This window comes from Aristolochia californica, unplaced genomic scaffold, assembly GCF_029961685.1.
Source record: "Aristolochia californica isolate CCGP_79_NKW_82.1479 unplaced genomic scaffold, dmAriCali1.0.hap1 SCAF_8, whole genome shotgun sequence".
Taxonomy (NCBI): domain Eukaryota; kingdom Viridiplantae; phylum Streptophyta; class Magnoliopsida; order Piperales; family Aristolochiaceae; genus Aristolochia; species Aristolochia californica.
In genome coordinates this window covers 38,203,497-38,228,472 of record NW_027182279.1, presented here as the reverse complement: position 1 = coordinate 38,228,472, position 24,976 = coordinate 38,203,497, and the positions used below count along the sequence as shown (strand labels likewise).

General features: G+C 36.8%; 2 protein-coding genes across 2 annotated transcripts; both read left to right on the top strand.

Annotated features, from left to right (window-relative positions):
* Positions 1–1,447: 1,447 nt before the first annotated feature.
* Positions 1,448–15,982, top strand: LOC137938804 (histone deacetylase 19-like). Its single transcript, XM_068783844.1, has 8 exons — positions 1,448–1,546; positions 2,623–3,170; positions 3,708–4,148; positions 5,278–5,508; positions 6,130–6,221; positions 6,327–6,399; positions 15,401–15,472; positions 15,671–15,982. Exons 2-8 carry the CDS (start codon positions 2,646–2,648, stop codon positions 15,794–15,796), a joined length of 1,560 nt encoding a protein of 519 aa, XP_068639945.1. The 5' UTR covers positions 1,448–1,546; positions 2,623–2,645; the 3' UTR covers positions 15,797–15,982.
* A 603-nt stretch (positions 15,983–16,585) lies between these two features.
* LOC137938727 (sialyltransferase-like protein 5) lies at positions 16,586–22,149 on the top strand. Its single transcript, XM_068783745.1, has 11 exons — positions 16,586–16,799; positions 16,892–16,968; positions 17,855–17,941; positions 18,051–18,128; positions 18,206–18,297; positions 18,414–18,615; positions 19,796–19,886; positions 20,369–20,427; positions 20,590–20,738; positions 21,270–21,351; positions 21,427–22,149. Exons 1-11 carry the CDS (start codon positions 16,691–16,693, stop codon positions 21,826–21,828), a joined length of 1,428 nt encoding a protein of 475 aa, XP_068639846.1. The 5' UTR covers positions 16,586–16,690; the 3' UTR covers positions 21,829–22,149.
* Positions 22,150–24,976: the final 2,827 nt, after the last annotated feature.

Below are 24,976 nucleotides of genomic sequence, written 5' to 3'. Positions count from 1 at the left end.
CTCATGATGGCAATGGCTAAATGGACGTCTTCCTCAAATCCTCTCAGCCAATTCGGAGTTGGCTGATGCTCCTCAATTGTCCTTTGAACGAACTCCTCCCAATTCGTACAAAGATTTTCAATGTTGTCCAAATGATGCTCAAGAGTTAATGTCACTCACTTGTTATTTGCCTCTTGAAGCATCTTCTCCACTTGTGGAAGCCTTTGATTGCAACGTACGCTCTAATACCAGCTTGTCACAGGTTTAGACGAGGCTAAACTCCTTTAGGCTGGCGAAAATTCTAATCCTCATGTGACTTGCTTTTAGTCATTCGAAAAAGTACAACCTCCTTCCCTAAATTGTCGTCACAATGCTCTTTCCTCCCCAAGTCGAACAATAGTATAAAAACAAAGGAAACCAAGAGGATTGGAGGGGGAGCCTGTATTGATGACTGAAAATACAATACTGGCCATCCAAGTGAGAGGATAAGAGTCTCTCTACAATTCTCTCCCTCGCTTACTATAAAAGCTTTCTCTACAAGATGGTGAATGAATCTACAATGGTCGAATGCCTTGGTATTTATAGGCTTCGACCCCCTGGAGTGTCTCCCTTCCATCCAATGAGAAGAGAGCCTCTCCACATTCAAATCCCTTGATTTGATCCCTTACTTGTATGTGGACGTCCTAAGTGTCTCCAAATGTTTGGCCGCCCAATCAACATTCAAATAATACTTAAAACGAGTCCTAGTAGCCATAGGGAACGTATGGGAGTGGCCAAAGAAGAATCTCCCCCGAAATGCCAACCTCTCGGATTTCACCACTTTGTATGTGCCCGCACATGCTCGTTGCGGAACCAACATGGCAACCCTAAATGCGTTGGGCGACTGTGTTGTTGCTTCATGTGCTCGTGCACCCACAACTTTTGCGTTGCGCGTGCATTTCACCTTCGGCAATCCCAAACGCCCATGGGCCTTCTGCCTGGGCCGTGCGTACTCGCATTCTGCTTGTTGTGCGTTGCGCGCTAGTTTGTTGCGTTTATGATTTTTGTCTCGGCCGGCTGCTGGGGTTATTGCATGTCTTGCTGCTTGGCCATCCGTCTGGCAAACTGAATTATGTCTTCTTCTTCTGCAGCTAATGTCGGGCTGACCATATGCATGTGCCCCTCTGGGCCGTGCCATTGCATTTGCCCTTAGCTGTCACTGCTGTTACTGTGCACTAAACTTGCATAGTCTTCAGACACCAGTCTTCGGCCTTGGTGTCTGGCCACACCATGGCTTCATCCTCCGTCTCACTAGGGCTTTGAATCGCTGTTGATTGAGTTATTGCAAATGGGTTGAGTCCGAGTTAACCCGGCGGAGTCACCCGTCCTTAAATCCAAACTTAGAACTAGAAAAAACGTACCGGAGTCGGGGTATGTTGGTAATTGAATACGACTCCTTTAGAACCAGCTTCGCTCGCGAGCGCTTGAATCTCTTTCACTTCATTCGAAGAAGAGAAAAGTATCTCTCAGTCCTCGCAGACGTTACTCCTCTTTCATCTGGTATCCGATCACTGTGACTACTGAAAAGGTGCGGAAAATTTTTTTGATTGAATTTTGGTCCAAGTGTTGGTTCGATCAAGCCTGTTGTTTATTTCCTTTGCATTTTGTTCTCTTAATTTATGAGCTCCCTTCTGGTTTGCTTGCGATTGGGTCTTCTGATGTTGAGGACTTTTGAATTTGTTTTCTGTGTAGATTTTATGTGAGTTTCGTTTGGTTTGATGATGTGTTTAGGTATTTGGAGCTGTTTGTTCCTTGTATTTTGTCTGATTGGATGGATAGTTCAGGGAGTATTTAGATTGTTCAGGATGGTTTCTAATATGGTTTTGTTGTAATAGGAGAGTGTTTTTTCAACATGCATGTTCTACTTGATTCTCTCGTTTGTCCTTTGTGTTGATTTCCTCGTGGTCTGCGCCGTTCGAGAAGCGCCCTCATTAATCAGGATTTTGTTTTGTAGTAGTGGTTCGGTTATCGTCGCTGTTCGAGAAACTTCTTTTGCTCATCCGGCTGTCCTGAAGTTGCAATATCCTTATGAGTTAATTTTTTCCTGTGGGTTTTATGCAGCATCTTCCCTAGCTAGTCATCGGTTGATGTGCATGTTGTTGTGCATCTTTCCTAGTGCTTTCAGTGGATTTAATTCAATCGGATGATCTTTCTTCTAATAATTTTTTTGTGTTCTTTGTCTGATTTCTCGAATTTTTGGTTTAGCGGTTTGGGAGAGAGGGTTTCGGGAAATCATTTTTGCGTCTGGAATTGAAATTTTAGGTCGTGCTTTTGGGTTTAGATTTTCTGCGGACTATCGTTTGGGTTATCTGAGGCAGTATTTATAAAACTCCTAGGCTTAAGTTTCCCTTGAATTGTAATGCTTCTGTTTTGAGGATCGTATCACTATTGGTCTATTTATAGACTTAAATCTCGTCGGACTTGGCTTCGTGAGGTTTTGGTTCAGTTTTGCTGCGTTTTTTCTAGTTAAGCTCTTAAAGTTTTCCAGGCTTTTGGTTTATGTCTATAAATGTTGCGAGTCCAGTAAGAAGCAGGTAGTTTTGGTTTAGCTCTTGAGTCTTCTAATTTTCTTTGCTAATCATTTATTTGTTGTTGTTTTTTCAGTTGCAAATACTACTGCATCAATAATGGATACAGGGGGCAACTCTCTTCCTTCTGGGCCTGATGGGGTTAAGAGGAAAGTTTGTTATTTCTATGACCCTGAGGTGGGAAATTATTATTATGGGCAAGGTCACCCTATGAAGCCTCATCGCATTCGTATGACCCATGCCCTGCTTGCCCAATATGGATTACTGCAACAAATGCAAGTTCTTAAGCCCTTTCCTGCAAGAGATAGAGACCTCTGCCGATTCCATGCTGATGATTACGTGTCTTTCTTAAGGAGCATTACTCCTGAAACTCAGCAGGACCAGCTGAGGGCACTGAAGAGGTTTAACGTTGGAGAGGACTGCCCTGTATTTGATGGGCTTTACTCTTTTTGTCAGACATATGCTGGTGGGTCAGTAGGTGGTGCTGTTAAATTGAATCATGGTTGTGACATTGCTATCAATTGGGCTGGTGGGCTTCATCATGCTAAAAAGTGTGAGGCTTCAGGCTTCTGTTATGTTAATGATATTGTCTTGGCAATATTGGAACTTCTCAAACAGCATGAGGTTGGTTCATGATACCCCTTTTTGACTGTGTAATATCTCTTCCCTTGCATGTGAAAATGAGTTCGTTCATATACAACATAAGTTTCTTTTTTTTATCAAATTAATAACAGAGAGAATATTTTATTTACGTGCTGTATCAACCTTTCAGTTAGACTTTTTTCTCCTCCCCTCTGCTTTTCAGATATTTTAAATCTTTTCTCTGTCAACCTTTGATTTGGACATTTTTCTCCTCCCCCTACTTCCTAGTTATTTTCGTAATCTTTCCTATTTCTTCTCTTAAGATGTGACATTTCCAAGGTAGTAGTTGACATGGTACTTAAATTCCAAGTACTAGTGGAGTTAGTAATGTATTTTTACTGTAATGTTATTTTCTATTCTTATAGATATTTGTGTAGAATGTGCTAGCTTTTGTATCTCATATATTTTTTCATACCTCTTGTGTCAGAGGGTTCTATGTTATTTTCTATTATTATAGAGATTTGTGTAGAATGTGCTAGTTTTTGTATATCATATATTTTTTCATGCCTCTTGTGTCAGAGGGTTCTATATGTAGACATCGACATACACCATGGAGATGGCGTAGAAGAAGCTTTCTACACAACTGACAGGGTAATGACTGTCTCATTCCATAAGTTTGGAGACTATTTTCCTGGAACTGGTGATATTCGTGACACTGGTCATGGGAAAGGGAAGTATTACTCTTTGAATGTTCCTCTAGATGATGGTATTGATGATGAGAGTTACCAGTGTTTGTTCAAACCTATAATTGGAAAAGTGATGGAAGTGTTCCAGCCGGGAGCTGTTGTCCTTCAATGTGGGGCAGATTCTTTGTCTGGAGACCGGTTGGGTTGTTTCAATCTCTCCATCCGAGGTCATGCTGAGTGTGTCCGATACATGAGATCATTCAATGTGCCATTACTACTGGTTGGAGGTGGGGGTTATACTATACGAAATGTTGCAAGATGCTGGTGTTATGAGGTGAAGTCTTCTACTTTTTAATCCTTTGTCTGTAAATTCTTTAATTTATGGTAGATGGATTACTTGTAGTTTTCTTTGAAAATATTTAATCTCTGTTTTATTCTTCTAACCTGAAGATCATTGACTCACAGAAGTTGAACTAGTTTTGCAATGTCTTGTCATGGGACTTGTGTATAAATTTTTAAATGCATTACATTGTAAGAAAAACAGCTGAAGGGTAATTTGGTCTTTTTACATTCAGTAATTTCTAGAATAAATACTATTTCGTTCAGCATGTTTAGATCTGCCTCTAATCTGCCTCTAGTTCAAATTTGGTGTAATTTGAGTAGATATATTGGAAGATATAAGGGTTTAAGTGATTTTTAAGAGAGTACGGGAATACTTGTAATTATTCATGACTTAAGTTATAAAAACTTCACAAGCCCAACGTAAGTCTTTCCAGAACTCTCTCGTTTCATCTCTCTCTCTCCTTCTTCTCCCTCTCAATTCATCTCTCTATACTATTCAATTTTATACATTTTCATATATAAATCACGTAAAGCTTGATCAATTTTCAGCACAGACAAAATTTTCCTGGATAGAAAGATTGAGAACCTTACATGGACCTGATGCGTGATAAATCAGAATGAATGGGATTCCTATATCAACATATTTGGAATAAGACTGATGATGATGCTGGATGAGGCTTATGATGGTACAGTGTGCATTTCGGAGCCAAATTGTTGCTTACATGAGCTATGTGGACAGGAAGAGCCAAATTGTTCATCATTAAGCTACATGTCTATGTTCGTCTATTTTTTTATTTATCTATTTCTAATGCTTTTGGATGCTGACAAGTTGGTAATTTCTCTTTGTTTCAGCTAATTGGTAGTTTCCTGGTATTGAGATACTAAATTCTGCATTGATTTTTTATTCCTTTTTTTTCATATTTGAACAATTTTTTCAAGAATAGTTCATTGTGGTTGTTAATAATCATTATGTTCATTGGGCAGCTTTTCAATGAGATGATGGTTTAGGAACAGCTTACAAATAAATATTGCATTCACTTGGAAGTACAGACTGAATGTATGAATTCCCCTTTGGTGTTCCTTGTGTGTTCTAATATATTTCTGTTTATTGCTGTAAGCAGACAGGAGTTGCACTGGGTGTGGAAGTAGATGATAAGATGCCACATCATGAGTATTATGAATATTTTGGTCCAGACTATACTCTTCATGTTGCTCCCAGTAACATGGAGAACAAGAATTCCTATCAATTGTTAGATGAAATTCGAGCAAAATTGCTTGACAATCTTTCGAAGCTTCGACATGCACCTAGTGTCCAGTTTCAGGAAAGACCACCTGAAACTGAACTTCCAGAGGTGCGTTTCTCTTTCAAGAGTTGCCCTTATTTTTTTAATTCTCAAGCTCCACTTTCTACTGTTGTGATAATGACTCATTCTTGATATTTGCATCTGATTTATTAAAAGCATACCATAAATAAACTGTGAATGATGAAAATGTTGACCAACAATCATCTGATCTGTCATACTCATGTTACTTGAATAACGTCATGAACATCTCAGTTGCAAAAAGTTGTAGGGACTTCTTTTTCAGCTATAAACTATTTTTTGTTTTGTTATTTTCGGTTGAAAAAAGTTGCTAGACGTAGTTTCTACTCGAGGAATGAAATTCTGAAATGTTTCCATGAAGTTTTTAATAAGAAGTTACTGAACTGAACTGCTGGAAATATGTCTTAGTTCTAAATATAAGTATGTGATCCATCCTCTGCATCCTCACAAGTGCTTTGCAGTCCAATAGTTAATGTACGAGGAAAAAAACCCAATCTCTCTATCTCTCTGTTTCTCCGTCTCTATCTCTCTCTCCTTCACTCAATGATGCATACATGCTGCCACATATGCCTAAAATTTCCCTTTGAATTTTTCGGCTTTGCTGATGGCTGATTCTGAATGATCAAAATGATTGAATCTGAAAATTTTCAGGCAGATGAAGATCAAGAAGATCCTGATGACAGATCGGATGCTGATTCTGACATGGAAGTTGACAATCCTAAGCAGTTAGATGAGGCTTCACGGTATTTTTTTTTTCATTTTTGTACTTTTTTTTAGGTACCGTTCATGTAGTTATGTTTTTTTTTTCTTTCTCTGCACACATGGCTGAAATATGAATAAAATTACAGAAAGCCTGCATCTACCAATGTTCAGAATACAAGGCTTAAGAAAGAAATTGTTGAATCCGAGACTAAGGATAAGGTAATTTGCTTATTTTGTGTAATTTTGTTGCTAATTATATATAGCATGTTTTGTTTGTGGAGGCTGGAGTGATGCTGGTCTAATAAGTAGTGATGTTGGGATGGGTCCATGGTCATTGATGTTATGTGTTCTTCCGTATCTTCATTGTGATACTCAGCTAAAAAATTGTTGAAACTTTGACAGTAAGATGCCTCATTGCCTTTTTCATTTCAGTTCTTATGTTGGAAATGAATCTAGAGTTATGATCTCCTGAATGATGAATGAGTACCCAAATCTTAGTTGTAATAGGTGAAGATCAAAGCCCTAGCTGTTCAAATTGGTCAGCTCCATGTTTCATATGTTTCCATGAACCGGTTGGACTGAATTCTTTGGTCTCATGTGCGCTGCGTTAACCACATTACTACATTCTATTCCTTAATCCTTACCTCTGCTTCGAATTTTACCTGTGGAGATCTATCCTAACTTACTGTTAGTGTTGTTATTGTCTTCTTCATTGTTTTTTCATGTTAATATAATTAGTATTAGGACCATAAAGGCTGGAGGGAGAAGGTATTGCTAAAAATAAAAAAAACTGATTGATTGGTATTTCCAAAACAAAACTAGATGTAGCGCTAATTATAAGAAGCTTTGTCCTCTTAAGTTTCCTTTAATTTTGAGTGTCTCCCTAGTCATGTCTTGTCCAGGGAGTTTGTCCATTATCATCTGTGAATTTTGTCCTCTTCAACTAATACTGCATTAAGGGGGTGCCATTGGCTTGGATTTGGGCTTTGTTGAATTTAACCTGTTTTTGAATTGGGTCAACCTGTACAGAACTGAGTATGAATTGGTTTTAAACTATGGACCCAAAGAGTCCCCATTCAAGTCTGTGCCATCCCATCTAAAAAGAGGTGTGTGCAAGAGAGATCCAAAAACAGTTTATGAAAAGATAAGATACTCGATTAAAACTAAAGAAGGAATCTCAATAATTATGTCTAAAAATTCGTTTAAAACAAAAAAATGATTTCTAAGTAGTGAAGTAAGACTCTTGACATCACCCGTTTAGGAAAAAAAAGATAATGTTAACGAATAAATGGGTTGATGATGGAGTCATAATTTATCAATTGAAAAATCTACCCTACAGGACTGAAAGGGTTCTTTGGCAGTTGTTTCTGGGCGCCACTGTTTGGAACATATGAAAAGAGCTCAAGAATAGAATTTTTTAAGACAAGCAAAGATCGTAAGAAAGAATCATTGAAAGTGTTTCACTCCATTTTCTTCGGGGAAAGTAATCATACTGAAATTTCCCTTCTCCTAGCTTTGTTATAAGGTGAAACTGGAAGTGCATTCTTAACTCTACATCGCATTGCATGGCCAGGATGATTGCTTGGTTCCCTAGCAAGTGGGATGGTTGAAACTCGTAGTTCTAGGGGAAATCCTGGGCTGGCAGGTTTGGTGCAGGAGGGGGACGGTTTGGTGTTTGGGAGTCGGTTTTGCTTCTTGTCTTCTCTGCTTCTTTTGGACAGTGTGAGCCCCCACTGGTAGAGTTGAGACCCTCCTTCAGGGCCCTAGGTTGTTCAGGAAGTGCTTCTTTTTCCCTCTGCTTGTGGAAGGTGACTTGTCAGTTGTTATCTCGTAGGCCTCAGGAAAGAAAGTTTTGCTGGGTAAATTTTTTATGTCCTTTAATGATATGAAGGACATATTTAGTCACCCATTACTTGGAGCACTAGGTCTGCTAATAGAGTAGCAGACTTTCTAGCTACAGAGGGAACTGCTCAACAGCATCTTGGCTGCTCATCCCCAGTAGGATTCTTTTCCATTTAGTGCTGCTGTTGTCCTTTGTTTTTCTTTGGGCTTAACCCTGGTCTTCTTGTATCATCTCATGTACCTTTGCTCTTTTGAGCCTTCTTAACGAATGCTTTTTCTCATTGTTCTAAAAAAGAGAAAAATCTAAATAATCAAATCCACATTGTCCTAGATGCATTGTGCCCAAAACGTAGATTTTGCTTCAACTAATTTCTAGGAAAATTGATAATTCATGGAAAAGTTGAAGTACTTTAAATGTGACTAAACAAAGGCCTTCTTGTATGTGGCAAGCATGACTAACCTCCATGGCAGAAACAACATATGTCATGATATGTAGTAATTGTTTTAGTAATTATAATGAAACTGAATGTTAATTCTTTTTTTTTTTTAAAGAGAAACTGAATGTAACATTGGTTTACTTATGGTAGATACTCTTCTGTAGCTGTAAACAACCTTGAGTCCACACAATTATCTTTCAGCTTCTTTTCTAAAACGATGAGGAGTATCTTTCAGCTTTGACTTATCTGAATGGAAAAAAATTAGTGGGGGTCTGATTTGGACAGTATGGATGTATTTATTTGAAGAATTTTTCTTTATGTAGAGGTAGGAGGGATTACGAAAGGGTAGTTTTATGGGCTAATTGCCTACATACCTCTGAATAATGGTAATAGATACAAGTTATATCTATGCAATTCTATATCAATCTAAGTTACCTACTTAAACCATGTTGTTTAATGCTATCTATTAGCTTTAAATTTGATGAATAAATCACAATATTGCCATGATGATGAAATTGATGCTCTTTTCAATCCATAAATATGTGGTATTCAATGTGGTCCCATCTACTATAGGTGAGTCATCTTTTGTTGTCTCTTGTTTAGTTGGTTCCTTGTTACCTGTATGTGTTTACATTGAATAACTTGTGTAAAATAATAGAATAAAGAAGACGGCTGCAGCAAGAGAGCCAAAAGAAGAGCTCTCATTAGGGTTCTAAGTCGACCTCTTAATAGCTGAAGTGAAAAATTAGAGTACAAGGACAAAAATACCCTTCTACACTTAGTTCCTTATAACTCCTACACTACACCTCCAAATTGCATGAAAATGAACTATATGAACGCTTAAACATGCTGAGTAAAACAATGCCCTATCTAGGAGGTATAAACTATGTAAAATTACCAAACTAGCCTTTATGCTGTTTTCTAACACACCCCCTCAAGCTGGAGTGCAAAAATCCATAAGCTCCACCTTGTTACAAACAATCCAAATTCACGTTTACCCGAGGCTTTTGTAAACATATCAACAACTTGATCATTAAACCGAATATATGGGGTATCCACTTTTTTCTTCATCATTGCATCTCGAACATAGTAATAGTCAATTTCTACATATTTGGTTCTCTCATGAAAAATTGGATTTCTTGCAATGAGTATAGCAGCCTGATTATTGCTATACATAGTCGTAGGCCTATGAACCATAGCTCTATACTCAACTTCAGCTCTAGATCGGGCCACAACATTCAATTTCTTGCTCTTCTAACTTATCAAGTTTCCTCCCAAGAACACGTAATAACCAGCAGTAGACTTTCTGTCCAATTTGGATCTAGCATAATCTGCATCTTAGAAGGCTTCTATCTTTAAGTGATCATGAGGTTTAAAAAACAACCCATTTCCAGGAGAATCCTTCAAAGATATGAATATTCTCTATGCAATTTCAAGATGTATTTGCATGGATGATTCATGAATTGACTGACCACATTGACAGAGAAGGATATATCAAGACGGGTGACTGTGGCATAGTTCAGTTTTCTAACTAGTCTGTGATATACTGCTTGTCCTTGAGTTCATCACTATGCTCGTAGAGTTTGTGAGCAACTTTTTATAGGGATCTCTACTGATTTCACCCCTGACAAGCCATACTCCTTTAACATATTTGTGACATAATTTCTCCATGTCAATACAAGTTCTGTCTTGCTTCTAGCCTCTCAATTCCGAGAAAATACTTCGAGTAACCCAGATCTTTAGTTTGGAAATGTTTAGAAAGATGCATCTTTATCTCTTCAATTCCCTTCTTAGGTCATTCTTAGATAAAATGGTATCATTAACATATATTAGCAAGACAACTATACCATATGGCTTCTTCGTGATAAACAAAGAGTGATCATAGTGACTCTGAGAGAACCCAAAAGCCACAACAACCTGATTGAACTTCTCAAACCATGCGTTTAAGACCATATATTGCCTTCTTGAGTCTACACACTTTGCCAATCTTCCCTAGAGCAACATGCTCAGGAGGTTGCTCCATACATCTTAATCACCATACAAGAAGGCATTTTTTATATCGAGTTGAAACAATGGCCAACCCTGGTTCACAACAATAGGTACCAAAATATGTACCGAAGTTAGTTGGGTTACTGGTGAGAAGGTTTCAAACACATTAATGCCATATGTCTATGTGTATCCCTTTGCGACCAACCAAGCCTTATATTGCTCAATGGAACCATCTGCCCGGTATTTTATAGTGTATACCCAATGACATCTATCTACAGTAGCACCAAGAGGCAAGTCACACAAAACCCATGAGCCTCTATCACATAAGACCTCCATATCAACATCCATAATTTGCTTCTATTGAGCGGATAGGAGAGCATTCTGCACAGAAGAAGGAACAACACAGAAAGACAACAACAAAACAAATTTTTTGTGCCGATGAGACATGGAATCAAAGGATACAAAGTGAGACAACGGGTATCTAGTAGACTTATGTACACCTTTCCGAAGAGCAATAGGAAGATGTAGATCGCTTACCTCAGGATCAACAGGCGAAGAGAATTTTGGAACTGGCAAGAGAAAGGGAACTGGAGCTTGGTGTTTAGATACACTTGTAATGGTTTATTTGTAATGTCAACTAGTGAGAAAGTAGGACTATCCTCAATAGAGGTTGGAGCAACAATTTTCAGACGTGGAACAAGTGGAGTACTATCCATGGTAGTGGAAGAAAAGAAAGGAGTGTTTTAAAAAAATGTCACATTAGCATATACAAATATCTTCCTAGTGGATCACATTTCATAAAAAAAAAAAATCTTCCTAGTGGAAGGATAGAAAACTTTGTAACTCTTCTAGGTATGAGAATACCCCAAGAAGATACATTTTATTGCACTAGGAGACTTGTCTGTGGATGAGCCAAATAATGAGCAAAGCTTATACACCCAAAGACATGAGGAGATTAAGCAAATAGAGTAATAGAGGGTATTAACACCTGAATGAGAATTTCCCCCCTAAGAACACAAGTAAGAAAACATGCAGTAAGAATTGCATCACTCCAATGCGATTTGGGAACACACATATCAAGAAGCATTTTACGTGCAACTTCCAACAAGTGATGGTTCTTGTATTCAGCTACCCTATTGTGTTGAGGAGTAAACACACTTGAGGACTGATGAATGATTCCATGACTCTAGTAGAAAGTGTCAAGTGATTTATAAACTCCAAACCATTATCAGTATGAAGAAAATGAAGAGGTGCATCAATCGGGTCTTTATTTCATTGTAAAAATTTTGGAGTAGATTGAACACTTCAGATTTCTCTAGTAGGATATTTCATCCAGGTACCTCGACTAAATTCATCAATAAAAGAAAGAAAATACTTGTAACGAAAGGCATTGGACACGGGACACGGTCCCCATACATCTGAGTGGACCACTTTAAATAAACCACTACTTCTTGTTTGGCTTAAGGGAAATGTAATCCAGTGATGCTTTCCCAGTTGAAACGAGTCACACTGAAACGATAAATTGGAAAGGAAATCAAGAAAGAGTTGAACCAACTTTGTTGAACATGGATGTCCTAATCGTAAACGCCACTGGAAGGGTAAGACTGCAATATGAAGAGCATGGAAAGGAGGTTGTGAGTGACCTTCGATTTGATATAGTCCACCTCTCTCACATGTGGAACCATTCATTCTTCTCATTGTAAGATCCTGAAATACACAATGAGATGGATAAAAGGTTATAAAATAGTTCATAGACTTAGTGAGTTGGTTTATTGGCAACAAATTAATTGAAAATTTGGGGACAAATAACTTGGATCGAGGTGACATAAATGAAAGTGGAACAAGTATACCCTTTCCCTAAATTGATGACATTGACTCATTAGCTAGGATACAAGCTTAATGGCAGAGGACTCCTTTAAATTAGAAAATAGGGAAGGGATACCTGACATATGAGTGGTAGCTCTTGGTCAAGAACCCAGGTAGATGAAGGACGTACATGTAGGGTTGACGTACCTGAACTAGCCAGAGTGGCAGTGGGATGATAAGGTAGGTGGGCGGCTGCCAATTGTGCCATACGTTGTGCTAATTGTGCATCTCATTAGGTGCTCCTAGCACAATACCTACTATGGACCCATTAGATGTCTCAGTGGGAATTGGTCATGCAGGTTTACCAATTTTATTCCATCACTTATCAGAGAAATGGTTGGAGCGGCTACAATGAATTCCTATTGTCACCTCAAAAGAACCATCTTTGCCTCTGCCTTTACTGTTTTCACCACCTTCTCTGACTGATTCTGAATTGCTAGAGTATGAAGGGCAGATGCATCAACATTCTTAGTCTCTTTATTCCCCTAGATGTAATGGCAGTCTCTGCATGCATGATTTGATTAAATGCAATGGACAAGGACGGAATGTCATTTGAGGTCAGTAAGCTGTGCCATAATTGCATCAAATTTCGGTTCCAAGCCATCCAGGAGTTTAGCTACATGTAGATGTCCTCGTTGTTTCCTCAAAATCCCTCTCATCGGTAGTGTAGGGGTGGAAAATGCTCTCCTGTAGAACTCCTAGTAACTCATTGTAGTAATTTGTAACTGATCTCTAAAGACTACAATTTAGCATATAACTCATAAATATGTGATAAATTACTTTCTTGAGCATACAAAGCTTCTAGAGACTTCCACATCTCCTTTGTAGTCTTTAGTTCATAATTTGATTCCTTAACTTGGAATGAATGTTTGTTGATTAGCCAGGTCATAACCTGACTATCTTTTGATTCCCAATCATTTTTCAATGGAACTGGTGGATTTTCCTTGATGAATTTAGATTTCCTTTTGACCTTGAGGTATATCCGAATAGATTTGACCAACAGAAGTAATTTTACCCATTTAACCTTTCAAAAGTAATTAAAATTGAATATTTTTCCTCAGAACTCCCACACACCCTTGAGGGGTGATTATTTCACTAGAATCAGCAGATACCAGAAATAATCAAAGGAACTACAACTTCACAAAAAGCAACTGTTTGCGCAGACACAGTGGCCCCCACTTCTTAGAAAATTAAGATTTGCATAATTGAGCAAATTTGCACTCAATAATCCAATATATCCACAAGAACAGTAAATTCACTTCAATACTTCCATGAAAACACAAAAAGCCAGGCTGATGTCAGCCTTTACAGAGATGATGTTGGCAATTAAGATTTATAATGGGTTGTGCACCTGATAGATGGGAGAGAAGCCATGAACCCTAGGGTTATGGCAGAGAAGGAACACAAAAAATTGAATTTTTGTCAACTAGTCAAAACCAAACCTTGAATCCACCTTTTTATTAGTTCACTGCTTCGATGGAGAAGGAGAGGAGGCTTCACACTCTTCTGACCAGGGCATCTTGGCTCTGATACCATGTAAAAAATAGAATAAAGAAAAGAGAGAGAGAGTATCACTTAAAACATGGTGAGTAAAACACTTGTAAGCTCGCTTGGTAAATAAAAGTCAGAATATCACTTTGTGAGGATGTTTATGTAACATTAGAGTTAGACTGATGGAATCTAAGTGGAGTAGTATGATATTATGGATTATGTAGGCATCAAATTGAAAATCAGAGATTTGTAGGTATGTATGCAATATTTCATAGGTGTATAGGTTGTTTGCTCTATTGTTAACTCGCTCTATTGTATAGGTGTAGTTACTTTTGTCATGTAATGTCTAGAGAGAAGCAGGTATGGGAGCATTTATTGCAGTAGAATTAGAAAGGGGAAGTGTGTGGAGTTGTAGTACATAGTGATACAAAGGAGACACTGAATGTGTGTATGAGAGTTCTACAGGGTTAGGAAGGAACATGTGTACGAGAGTTTTAAAGGGTGAGGAAAGATCATGTGTCTGGATACAAAGTGTCACGTGGACTGATCTCTCTCTCAGGTCTTCGTGTCCCCATGTCACAATGATACATTGGGTCTGGTTGCAACTTGGTGGTTAATAAGGCCAGGCTACTAGAGACCCAATCTGACCCATTTGTTACCTGGTTGCCGTGTTTGTTAGATAAACAGATCTGATTCGCTTGTAAATCTAGAGGCTCGTTAATTTTTGCCATTCTTAGCTGCATCACATAGGATTTTCCTTAATATAAACTAGCAAATATCCTGGCCTTCTCAGGTCTCCGCTGCCCCTGTAGCACAATGATACATTGGGTCTGGTTGTACAACCTGAAACTTGGTGGTTTTAATAAGGCCAGGTTGGTAAAAACCTAATCTGACCCATTTATTACCTGGCTGTGGTGCTGGTTAGTTAAATGGCTCAGGTGCACTTTTGATTCTAGAATCAAGTGAATTTTTTCCATCCTTGGGTGCATCATGTAGGATATTGATATCCTATTATAAACTCGCAAATATCCTGTATGACTCATAAACTGCAAATATAAAGAAAATGCTGACAGATACTGCTGAACTCTTTAATGGATATAATTCTATTTCTGATGCTTTTACATTTGGCTAGCACTGTTGTGTATGGCAAATTTGAAGGGAATGTGTTGTATTGCCCCTCTTGTTCTAAGATGTTTTCTAGTATCATTGATGGAGATGCACTAAGAGCAGCTTCCTTTATTGAGATTTCACTTTTTGTACACTTGTTGTCTTCTTTAATTACATTGGACGGCTTAACACTGGCAATAGCAGAATGGCTACACTATCAGCTTTTCACTGTTGGGATGGCTCGGTACAAAGGAAGGCAATCTTGACATATGACGGGAAAGCAGATGGATCTGAACTGATTGATTGTCATGTTTGATCCTTCTGTTTGTGCAATGACAGGCACAAGACAAGACGCAGATGCATGCACTTGCCGACGCACACACACAGAGACTGTGTCCTTTTGTTTAGTGTCTGTTCAATGGTGTGCACTCTTATATTTTTTGGTTTTGATGTCCCAGTTATAACGGTATATGTTCCACATCCTGCAGGAAGAGCACAAGGGATCGTCTGAGCACATGAAAGGTGCAGACTTGGTCAAAGAAGAAACCTATTGTTCTAAAGTAAGCCATATACCAAGCCAGGATGCAGATCCAACATCTATAATTTCCACAGTTTTTCCTTATTTTTAGTCGGTTATGGAACCAAGTCCTATTACTATAAAACCCATATGAGATACAAAAGAATAGAGTATCCTCTTTTTTTTTTTTTTAATTTGGCTTGACCAAGAGATGTTTGAATTTTTGGTTTTTCTCAAACAGGCAACAGAGGCTGTCCCTATGGCTGTTGATGGACAAGACTCGAAGACTGCAATAAAAACTGAAGTAGAAAGCAGCAGTTCAAGCAAACCATCTGATACGTCAGGTCTTGTCTATTCAAAATCCTGAGACCTCCAACCTCAAGAAGGGGCACCAATGGGTATGTCAAATGTAAATCTTTATTTTTGCATTGTTAGTCATTCCTACCCATGTCAAAGTTCTTATAGGCCAGTGATGTGCCAGGATTTATAGCAGACTGCTTTGTGAAACAATTACGGGATTTTATGTTCTTTATCATTTGAACCAGTTTCCATATTTGGTAATCGGTCTTATCTTTCATGGTAGTTTCGTCGCTCCATTAATGTGGTTGGTAATCATCATTGTCTCCTTGCAGCTCTACTTTGTGAATCTGCAAGAAAAACTTTGCCCCTAGAGTTGTAAAAACCGTTTCGAAGGGCCATTTGTGTCTTATGTTTTTTAAAAATATTTTTTAGTTAAAAAATCTTTTTAGTAAAATTATATAATTTTTAATAAATATTTGATAATTGATGTTATAAATATTTTTAGTATAAAATAATTTTTTATGATAATTTGATATTTTATTTTACTAAAACATTATCTGATAAGTATGGTATTGTAAGAGATTGGTTATTAATTTTTATTTATTTTATTTGAAAAGGTATTAAAATATTTATTTAATTTTTCTTGGAATTTTTTTAAAATTATATAATTTCTTAAAATAGATTTTAAAATATAGGGCATAAGTATCATTTGATTTTATTCCAAAAAAATAAATTTTTATTAATTCCCATAATTAAAGTGAAAAATCTACTTATAAATTCATTCTAATGCCTTCACAAAAACGTTCAGCCTCGCTGCTACAGTTAATGGGCACCATGGATAGCCTCCAAAAGGCACGCGAGACATCACGTGACTAACCTCTACCCCTCCGTTTTCTATTTACCGTTAATTGCCACTGACTCGTCCAATAACGCGATCTTCGCAAATCGCAAGAAACAAAGGATGAAACCTCTGAAGTCCTCAAATCGAAGACCCACTGTTCTCCTTCTCCTCCTCGCTGCCGTAATCTTCTGTGTCATTCTCATTTCCATCCAGTCCTCTTTATTCTCCGGTAATCTTCAATTTTTTTTTCTTTTTCCTCATTTTCGCGACATTTCCACTCTTCGAATTGTTCTCAGATCGACGTTGTGGTATCTTTTGTAGGAACCGACACAGTGCGTATCAGAAAGGAAGATCTTTCGGTTCTATATGATTTTCAATCCCGCATCCAGCAGTGTGTGGTGAGTTTGAGCTTCGAGCTTCTGGCTGTCACTCTTCGCTGTTTTTGTTACTTTTTTGTTTAGTTGTATTGGATTGGGTTTACATTTAATGAGTGTTTTAGGATGTCATTTTTGGATTTTTTTACATTGGGTGGGTAGATCTTGGTTTTTGTGATGCCTTTAAGTTTGCTTTGGCGTTAAGATATGGGACCGAGATATTAAGTGTCTATTAACTTTTTGATATCGGTTAAATTTTTTGAATCTGCCTGGAACATTTCTCATTTTGTAGATAGAATCGGAGTGACTTGTAGGATAGAAGCTTCAAGCTAGGGGGAATTGCATTATCTGGCTGTTGAATTCACAGCACTTTTTGCGTACCTTAACTGCGGAAGGTGATCCACCTAGAAATTAACATTGATTGTTTGGAAGAGAAAGGCTCTGAGCTTCTTTGAAGAAATTGAAAATTATGTTGTCATGGATTGATAATAGAAATTTAGTTCGAAAGGAAAAAAAAAAAAAAGTGGAAACTCTAAAGTGGGTTTCTACGGCTAAACTGTGATGGGGGGATAGGATCATCAATTTCTCGATTGACTTCCTCTTCGGCTTAAATAGCAATATATTCTTATCCTGCCTACATGTTGAACACACCAATTTTAGTGTTGGTTTCATAAGTTGTGGCTGCATGCTGAAGAATGGAATTACACATCCCGGTTAATCTAAGATAGTTATCTTTTTTATTTACTCTTGTTTATCGGAGCTGATTTAAACTGTCACAAGCTTCATTACATGGAATTTCTCTGCTATTTGTTTTTTGTGCTCTGTGCAAGACTGTAGGCGGAATTTAATTTCTTCTTGTATTATCGAGACTGATTTGTAAAGCATCTTCTGGCAATGACAATCTATTTAGGCTAATAAAGGACTTGGACTCACTGCCCAAATTATAGATCACTGCAAATTGGTCCTCCAATTTCCACAAGGCACAAACAGTACCTGGGTTGGTTCATGTTTCTTGTTAATTTCACTTTTATTCTTAAAAAAACCATTTTAAGCTAATGAAGAATATGCTTTTTTTGCTAATTTTTTCAGTTATTCATTTATTGCAGTACAATGCACAATTTAAGATTTTTGAGCCGCTGGAGTACCATTATGATGTTTGTGATGCCATTTTATTGTGGGAGCAGGTTAGTGTTTCCCATTGATGCATATATTTATGTTTTTCTAGGATATGATTTTTCGACTAATTCCATGGATAATGCAGTACCGGAACATGACTACAGTCTTGACAAGGGAGTATTTAGATGCTCGACCAGATGGATGGCTAGACTATGCAGCAAAAAGGATTGCCCAGCTGTATGTTACTGAACATAAATTGCTTATTCATTTACTTTCTTTAGTGCATCTTTATTCGGCTAAGAGACATCTTTGTGAGTTCTTGTTGAGTATTTTTTGCTTTTTACTTATTATAGGGGTGCAGATAAATGTTACAATCGCACTCTATGTGAGGAACACCTCAAACTGATTTTGCCGTCAAAAGCACCATTTTACCCTCGCCAGTTTCAGAGATGTGCTGTCGTTGGAAACTCTGGAGATCTCTTGAAGAAAGAGTTTGGCCAAGAGATTGATGAGCATGATGCAGTGTTTCGAGAAAATGAAGCTCCGGTTAATGAGGTAGAGTTGAACTTCATGTTGTTTTGTCCCATTTTTATGTTTCCCTATTCTTAATGAAGTAAAAATTGCCAAGATATTTTTAGAGAGAGATGAGTGAGAAAGATGAAAACATAAGTGTTATCTGGCTCATTGAATCTCAATATGATTCTTCTCCATGTATCTGTTCCTAGTTGAAACTTGAAAAAGCAACTGGAAAAGTGATGCTGAAGAAGAAGAAAAAAAATTCAATCAAGAAAAAATAAGAAGCAAAAGTTATTAGGATCTTGCCTGAAAAATAGATACTGTAGAACCTTGAAAAATTAAGGGTGACAAAGCCTGATGTTTCAGTCTTTTTCTTTCTTCAGAAAACATAGAATAAGCACACTAAATTGTGGTTGTCATAGGCCTTGATTATGTTAATAAATTATAGGAACCATTTGTGCAAGTGAAAACTTCTAACATAAGAAGGAGAGGGAGAGGGAGAGAAAGAGAAGGAGAAGAGTGTTGTGAGGGAGAGAAAGAGAAGGAGAAGAGAGAAAAGAAGAGAGGGCGGCTGCTGCAAGAGAGCAAGAAGAGCTCTCGTTAACGCACTTATATTACTTAAGTGAAAACAGGTACAAAGACTAATATACCCCATACACTTAATCCCTTATAACTCCTACATTACACCTCCAAATTACATGAAACTCGAACTACATAAACACTCAAGCATGCTGAACAAGATAGGACCATATGTAGGAGGTGTATACTATGTGAAATTACCAAACTACCCATCACATTGTTTTCTAACAGTTTGTATGGAGCCTAGGCCTTTACGGTCTTGGCTAGGCATCATTGAACCTGTTAATCTTGTCCTCTATGATCTGGTGAATGCCTTCATAATTCCTTTCTGGACATGGCTTATTTAAACTCTCTGCAATATGGTCCTTGCCTATGCTGAAGTTAAACAATGTTTCAACTTCTAATTTCCTTGGCCAAATTCCTCCTGAATGGCTGCTTCTTTTCTGTCAAATGGATCCTCAGCTTAACTTTGTGATTATCAAATGCATACAACTGATCAGGCAAGATAGCTCCAGATGTTTATGCCATTATAGGCTGTTTTTTAGTCGATCACTGTACATAAGTCAGGATTGATTGTTTTCTGGAGGTATGAACTTGTTTATGGAGCAAATTTTTATTCTGCTTTTTCCATGTCACTCAGAAATATGCTAAATATGTTGGTTTAAAGAGGGATTTCCGCCTGGTTGTTAGGGGTGCTGCTCGTAACATGATTCCTATTCTCAATGGTTCAGGTAAGCTGGAAAACCTGGTTACCTTTTCCTTCATCGGTGTCTGGTCCTTCAAATGGAAGTGAAAATGGCTAATTTTGGATGTTTTGTAATGTTTTTCTTATTTGTCTTACTACAACTTTCCATAATTTTGCTTTCTAGTGCTTTTCTAAATAGTTTTGAACTTTGAAACGTTTTGCTACTTTTCCAAGAAAATGCTCCCTTTTTCTTACCTAATCAAATAGCATCTGGTGGCTTTCCTTGCAACTATTGGTCGCACATTCTTGGGAACTAAATTGCTCATTCATTACGAGATTTTTTATCATCTTGTGCTCTGGTCGACCGAAGGACAAGAAGATTAATAAATCAATAAGAAAACGTCTTCCTACTTTTTGCTTCTAACTGCAACTTATGCTTGTTGTTTTGTGACAACGTTTTTTTTCTTGCTATGTTACTCAATAATATTCTTGTTTGGAATATGTTTCTGTATTTTGTTCCATTTGCAGATGATGAAGTGCTAATAATTAAAAGTGTCACCCACAGAGATTTCAATGCAATGATAAAGGTAATTATCAGTACTTAGGACTTGCTTCCTACAAACCCCATTTTATTTTTAAGAAAAAAAACCATTTGATAAATAGGATACTGCACACTAGCACAAAAAGAGATTTTTTCCACTTCCGATGTTGTTTGTGCACTTGTTATGGTGCTTCAACAATTCATGCAGGAGATTCCAAATCCCGTTTATCTTTTCCAAGGGATTGTGCTACGACGAGGTGCTAAAGGGACTGGAATGAAATCTATAGAGCTTGCTCTTTCGATGTGTGACATTGTTGACATATATGGTTTTACAGTGGATCCCGGCTATACAGAATGGTCAGTCATACAGTAACTCGGAACATGTTTTAACTGTATCATGAGTGAAGAATAGATAGTCTTGTTGCCTCATTTCATACTCTTTTATGAGCTATAGTTGCATGAACCATCTTTAATGTGTTTCCTAGTTAGGGGCTGAAAATCTCCATCAGTGCTTTTCTCCATATTCTGTGTCTGTTGTGAAGCCAAGTCCAAATTAGTTCCACTCTATGTTTTTTCTGGTGGAGAAGTATTAGGCAAATTAAATTGATTTGTAGTAACTGAAATTGATCTGACGCCAAATTACTTATGATCTTGTTTGTAACTTTAAGGCTTGTGACTGCTTTATTTCAATAAATTTATTGCTAAATCATAACATTTATCTTTTCATAAAAAAAAAATCAACACATTTATCTTTATTGAATTACATATCTCGATTGCTCAGTTACTAACTTGTTTGAATTTTTCAATTTGACATATGTTTATTTCTTGATTACTGTCATGTTTGAATTTTCAGTTTAACTATCTTACCCTTGATATAATCATATTCAGGACCCGCTACTTCTCTACCCCTAGAAAGGGTCACAATCCATTGCAAGGGAGAGCTTATTATCAGCTTCTGGAGTGTCTTGGGGTAAGATTGAATAGAACAACATGTAGTGAAGTGTGGAAACGACCCTGAACTTAGTTGTTGTGGTCATATATTCAGGTTATCAGGATCCATTCTCCCATGAGAGCCGAGAGAAAGCAAGAATGGTCTGATGTGCCAAGCAAAGAGGTGATAAACCGTGCTCATTTAGTTGCTTTGCGTTTGAAGCGAAATCAAGCTGGCCAACCTTATGAACCAGGACCATTTGGCAGTTGCAAGGTTTGGGGTACAGTAGGACCTGAGGGCAGTGGACCAATTTCTGGGTCTCCTGACATGAGTGAGAAACGAAGGAATTCAAATTACAGAAAGTGGGAAGTTCTACCCTTTAAGAGCCTCAGAAAGGAAGCACAGGAGCATTATATCCAAATGGGAGGTGCTTCGTTGTATAAAATGGATGGGAATAAATTGGACGACCTGGTTTGTGTGAAGCATGCTATGAGCAAAGATGCTCAGAATGAATGAGGAAGTGTGGTCATCTTGTTCTCTGGTTGTCGCCATAGTTAGATGCTGTGGGCAGAAGTTTTGAAGCTGTCTGTAGGGATGGAGATCTGGGGATTCAAAGGAGATGATTTTTCTTGGCTTCCTTTGGCTGAAGGTTGGAAGCTGTCACTATTGATGGAGATCAAGGATTATAAGGAGATGAATTTTCTCTACAAGCTTTCTGTATATTTGATGAGTTACACATCAAGGGGAATTCATGGAGTCCATAGAAACAATCCCCATCAAGGTTGATCTTTCATCTCTCTTGAAGATTAAAAAAAAAAAGGGTATCCTTATTTTCTTTTTAAAAGATATTAGAAAAAAATGAAGTAACATTAATATTATTCTAGGTCAACATATGATCAACCCCAATTAACCTAGGTTCAATCACACTGTTACCTTCTTGAATTGATTAACATATTAATTTTTACATAATGATGTGACATGGCTAGCTTTATAATATTAAGAACTATTTTAAATTAAAAAAACAATTATAAATCATAGATGCAAGGTCTGGTTATATAACAAATATATACACCTTATTAATATTATTATTCTAATTATTTATCATTTTATGTTAGATAGATCAGTGTGGAGTTAATATATTGTGAATGAATTACATGAATTGACTCAAAGTATATTTTGAGCTAATTGATTGGATAAATACACTAATGGTAGCCAAAAAAATCTGTCTTAGAGGACATTAACAAAACTACAAAAGGAAGAGTTTAATGTGTCACCTTTTATAAGTACAAAAAGGATTGGTATATATACTACTATGTAGGAAAATTGTTCTTGAATCGGTAAACCGGTTAAAATATCATGTTCCTATATACTAAATTAGTGGGAAACTCATACGATGTACGAGAGAAAAAAGAAAAATATAATTTAAAAAAATAGATATAAAATTTACTTGGCTCACAATGAGAACAAAAAATAGTTCATAAGCAAAAAAAAAAAAAAAAAAAAAAAAAAAAAAGAAAAAAGAATAGTAAACTTTACTATATGTATTAAATCAATAGTTAATCTTCCATATTTATGCCCATTTTCATAGACTTTCATAAATTTCTTCATCATAAAGCCTAACTAGGGGGCTTTCCGCCTTTTGTTGTTAAGTTGTTGTCTAATGGACCGGTTGCCTTTGGTACTTTTTTTTTGTAAATTTAGTTCAATAGCACCTAAATAAGAAAAATAGGACTATAAATAGGCCGTTTGTTATACGGCTGATTTAATACAAAAAATATTTGGTGCGAAAATGGCTATCTCTTCCATCGGGTCATGATTAAACAGTTGAGATAACATTTAACATATTTCGCACCAAAATGGTTTTTTGTATTGGATGATTTCTCCTTTTTGCTATTGCTATAAGGGTTGCTTGCCTTTTTAGGGTTTGGCTTCACTATCGCTTCGTTTTATTTAGCTTAAAGTCATAGATAGGCAAGGGGGAGGGCACCTATAAAAAAAAATGATAATAGATATTATGAAATATCCAATTAATAGACAATATATATAGATAGGGATGACATCGAGCCGAGCCGAGCCCGAACTTACCTATGTTTGAACCGAACTTGATTTAAATATTTTGAAATCGAGCTCGAGCTTAATAATTTTAACCATGTTCGAGCCAAGCTCATGCTTTAACATTCATTTAAAACTTTTCAAAAAATATATGTTTCATTCTCTAAAATACATTTAAACTACATGTCAAATAAATTGTATATAAAATTATGCATACATTTTACATAAAATTAGGAATGACCTCTACTTAAAATTGGGCATAAGGGTGACATCGAATCCAGCTGAGTCCAAACATTGTTCAAGCTGAGTTTGGTTTAATTATTTCGAACGTGAGCTCGAGCCGACCCTAACCTCGAACCTAAATTTGTAATCGAACTTAAGCCTAATAATTTTAACTGAGTTCGAGCTCGAGCGCTAGCCGAGTTCGAGTTTAACCTACATTTAATACTCTATATAAAATATATGTCAAATAAATTATATATAAAATTATGCATACATTTAAAAAAAAGAATGATAGGGGTGGTTCAAGATTAAATTTCAATAATGGATTAAAACGCACCAATATTAATCTTTTTTACTCCAAATGTTTTCTAGCTTGTTTTGTAATTTTTGAATTTGGCCATAAATTTACTACGGCCTCCTTAGTGTCCCTGGTTGAAAATTTATATTCTAAGAAAAACTAGAAATATTTTTCCTATGATACATATTTCCAAAAAAAACTTTAAATAAAATCTTATTACTATTAGTGACTTATTATAAAATTACAAGAAATATTTTAAAATTTTATTAGGAAAGTTAAATGGACCTCTTATTCTTTCTTATAAGGAAATAAATAAAAATTAATAATCAATATAATATATTACTATACTTATCGATAAATTTTTAATTAAATAAAATATCAAACACAAAATTGCAATGAAAATTACCTCATGCTAAAGTATTACAACATCAATTATCAAATACTTGTTTATAAAAAAATAAGATACTAATAGTCCATAAAAACTTATTTCTACTAAAATATGTTTTCAATTTCTTTAAAAGCCAAAGGAAGGAGAGTTTACGGAAAAAGTTTTTTTTTTCACTTTATGATTTCACATACGCAAAATCATATTAGCGCCTGAGAGATGGGAGGTATCTCTGATTGTTACGGTTTTTTCACCGAGACGACGGAAAGAGAAAGGGATTACGGCGCCGACAAGGACCTTCGCCCCCCGTCACCGAGACGACGCAGAGGGAAATGGGTTACGGCCCCGACATGGACCTGTCGCCCCCCTCCCCGGGATCTAAAATCGACTCCAGATCTACGGATACCGAAGGAACCCTTAATATAGATTCACGTGTGTGTCTTCAAGTTCATGGAACTTGGTATCTGTTGTTTAGGGCGGCTGGAACGAAAATCCAAATTCCGTTTCGTTTACTTTGATTTGACAGGTCGCCACCCAGCTCTTTTTGCATGCACTTGAGCCAAAGCCAAAGCCAAAGCCAAAGCCAAAGAAAATGTGGAAATTACCTACTAGGAAATATACCCCACTTAGATACATATAATTACAATAATATGTTAAATTTTATCAATAAAAAAATTTCTAATATCAATGGTAAAAATAATTCATTT

Coding starts and splice junctions, on each gene's coding strand:
- LOC137938804 (XM_068783844.1), top strand. CDS start 2,646: ATGGATACAGGGGGCAACTCTCTTCCTTCTGGGCCTGATGGGGTTAAG. Junction 4,149..5,277: donor CAAGATGCTGGTGTTATGAG/GTGAAGTCTTCT, acceptor TGCTGTAAGCAG/ACAGGAGTTGCACTGGGTGT. Junction 15,473..15,670: donor AAGAAACCTATTGTTCTAAA/GTAAGCCATATA, acceptor TTTCTCAAACAG/GCAACAGAGGCTGTCCCTAT.
- LOC137938727 (XM_068783745.1), top strand. CDS start 16,691: ATGAAACCTCTGAAGTCCTCAAATCGAAGACCCACTGTTCTCCTTCTC. Junction 16,800..16,891: donor CCAGTCCTCTTTATTCTCCG/GTAATCTTCAAT, acceptor TATCTTTTGTAG/GAACCGACACAGTGCGTATC. Junction 20,739..21,269: donor GATCCCGGCTATACAGAATG/GTCAGTCATACA, acceptor AATCATATTCAG/GACCCGCTACTTCTCTACCC.